Here is a 3,107-nt window from a genome sequence, read left to right as displayed (position 1 = left end):
ATATATATATATATATATATACACACACATTTCTCTTAGTTTTACTTTAAAAGAATAGAATGTTTTGTTATGGGTTGAATTGCTTCCCTCAAAATGGAATATGTGAAATCTTATAGCCTGTTGTGTTTAGTGCCTTTTGGGACTCTTATACTAAAGATTTATAAAATATAAGAAATTCCTAACTTTATTGTTAATTTGGGTTTATATTTTGAAGTCAGAATTCTAAAAAGCCATATGAAACCCAAGTCCAGAGGAACATTGAGACTCATTAGATTCAATCTTCCCATTTTCAGTTGAGACAATGAGGATCTGCAGAGATGAAGTGAATTTTCCACAGTTTCCAAGGAGTTAGGAATGGAGCTCCAGACAAAACTCAAATTACTGACTCCCAGTTGCTCTCTGCTCTATTAGATGGATTCTTTTCTGGTCAACGAAGTATATAACATACGGATTTTAAATAGTGCCAAGAGATTACCATAGGCCGACTTCCTCCGAGAAGACTTTGCCCAGCAGGTGGCTAGGACGTTATTGGTATTAACTGTTTATATGACCTTCTAGAAAACATCCATTCAAATAATGACAAACAAAATCTAACTGATCACAAGATTGCTTCTTTCCTTTATGAAGGATGCAGTTCTATGGCTGTAGGAAGGAACAACACAATTGTGACAAAATTCATCCTCCTGGGATTTTCAGACCATCCTCAAATGAAAATTTTCTATTTTGTGTTGTTCCTGGGGATTTACCTCCTGACCCTAGCCTGGAACATGAGCCTCATCATCCTTATCAGGATGGACTCCCACCTACACACACCCATGTACTTCTTTCTCAGTAACCTGTCCTTCTTAGATATCTGCTATGTATCCTCCACAACTCCCAAGATGCTCTCTGGCATCATCACAGAGAAGAAAACCATTTCCTTCATTGGGTGTGCCACGCAGTACTTTGTCTTCTGTGGAATGGGGCTGACTGAATGCTTTCTTTTGGCAGCTATGGCATATGATCGGTATGCTGCAATCTGCAACCCGTTGCTCTACACAGCTGTCATATCCCATACACTTTGTTTAAAGATGGTGGCTGGGGCCTATGTGGGTGGATTCCTTAGTTCTTTGATTGAAACATACTCTGTCTATCAGTATGATTTCTGTGGGCCCAACCTAATCAACCACTTCTTTTGTGACCTTCCTCCAGTCCTGGTTCTGTCATGCTCTGATACCTTCACCAGCCAAGTGGTGAACTTCATTGTGGGTGTTGTTGTTGGAATGGTATCTGTCCTTGTGATCCTCATCTCTTATGGTTACATCGTTACTGCTGTCGTGAAGATCAGTTCAGCAAGAGGTAGGACCAAGGCCTTCAGCACCTGTGGCTCTCACCTGACTGCTGTGACCCTCTTCTATGGTTCTGGTCTCTTCATGTACATGACACCTAGTTCCAGCTACTCCTTAAACCGGGACAAGGTGGTGTCAGTGTTCTATGCTCTGGTGATCCCTATGGTGAATCCCATCATCTACAGTCTTAGAAATAAGGAGATTAAAAGTGCTGTAAGGAAAGCTATGGAAAGGAAACATGTTCTTTCTCATGAGCACTCATTTTTCTGACCCCGAGGTAATGTTTACAATAAAGCTGTGAGTTGGGTCAATTATGCTGACTTTCATGTAGTTCTGGACTAGTTGATTGACACAATGATTTTTGTTTACCAGGATTTGTGTAGATTCAGCTTATAAACGCTCAATTTAGGAAAAAGCTTCACCATGACAAAGACTGAGCAATCTGAAACATCAAAATAGAGTTGTTGTCTGTAGGAGGAAAACTAAAAAAATGTTAGTCCAGCATTCAGGGTGACGATTCTAAAGGTAGGATAGGAATATATAGCATAATAACCTGAGGACAGGGACATTTTTTCTAAAAACAATTGCCTTTCCATCTTACGAGGTTCTAACATGTTTCCTTTAGGGCAGATGAGCACTGCAAGTCAGACACCCTTCCCTATTGAGAATCATGGCTATAGTGAGCCACTGTGACTGGTGGGTGTATAGTCCTGACTCTTTAGATGTATTAAGGCAGGAAAGAGATTGAAAACTTTTGTTTAGGGCCTTAATGACTGAACAAATGGGCTGACCTCATGGCTAATTCAATCAATGATACAAAAATTGGTCACTGAAATGATTTGAAGAAAACCAGGGAATTGTCACTTCAGTCTAAAGTAACACCTTTCTAAGCAACACTCAAAGTTTCTTAGGAATCTACAGAAGAGGAGCACACTTTCATTTGGTGAGAAAGGTTCTCTGTTTTCATCAATTTTGTCATAAATTTGTGAAGAATTTGGCCAAGGAATTGAAGAGAGTGATTTTTCTCCTCCATATTTTCTAAGAACTTGTTAAGTGTCCTTTAACCAGCCGTAAAAACTAGAATAAATTTATTCAGCTGTGGCCTCTCTTGGTCAGGCCATAAATAAGTGAGTAAATGAGTATCTACCTGTATATCCTTGGATAAGATACTTGGGCCGTGTGTGCCGTAGTTCTTCATCTGTAAAATAGGAATATTAATAGTAATTATCTCATAGGCTTATTGTGAGGAATTAGATGGATCAGTATATGTAAACACTTAGAATAGTGCCTGGTGTATAGAAAATGCTCATGAGGTGATATTGTTATTACTATTATACTATAATGATTTATCACCATCTGAGCTAAAGAAGTAGAAGATGTTTCCTTAGTTTGGTAGGAAATGTGATCTTTGTAATGGCTTTGATGTGTTAGAAAGTGGGTCTACAGAGACTATAGTGAGGAGTAGTTAAGGGTGTTTGTTAAGTATTCTTAAATCATCAAACCTGTGATTATTAATCTCATCTCTGCCATTTTAAAGATATGTGGCCTTATGCAAGTTACTTACAAACCCTATCTTCTTCATCTGTAAAATGAGAAGAATAATTGTATCTACCACATAGAGCAGATATAACAATTAAATGAGAATATGCATGAAAGGGCTTAGCCTATTGTTTGATATACGGCAATACTTCATAACTGTTAGCTCATAGTACTAGTTAATTAGTCAATTTTATATAAATCAGGAGAAATCCAGGTTAATGTGCTAAAAAGAGACAAATT

General features: G+C 38.1%; 1 protein-coding gene across 1 annotated transcript; it reads left to right on the top strand.

Moving 5' to 3' along the window:
* The first annotated feature begins 638 nt into the window (after positions 1–638).
* Positions 639–1,598, top strand: LOC138916528 (olfactory receptor 5A2-like). Its single transcript, XM_070229156.1, has one exon. The coding sequence runs from the start codon at positions 639–641 to the stop codon at positions 1,596–1,598; it is 960 nt and encodes a 319-aa protein (XP_070085257.1).
* The last annotated feature ends 1,509 nt before the right edge of the window (positions 1,599–3,107 follow it).

This window comes from Equus caballus, chromosome 12, assembly GCF_041296265.1.
Source record: "Equus caballus isolate H_3958 breed thoroughbred chromosome 12, TB-T2T, whole genome shotgun sequence".
NCBI classification, from domain to species: domain Eukaryota; kingdom Metazoa; phylum Chordata; class Mammalia; order Perissodactyla; family Equidae; genus Equus; species Equus caballus.
This window is presented reverse-complemented; position numbering and strand designations above follow the sequence as displayed.

Excerpts from the sequence above, each read along its gene's own strand:
- LOC138916528 (XM_070229156.1), top strand. The coding sequence starts at position 639 with ATGGCTGTAGGAAGGAACAACACAATTGTGACAAAATTCATCCTCCTG.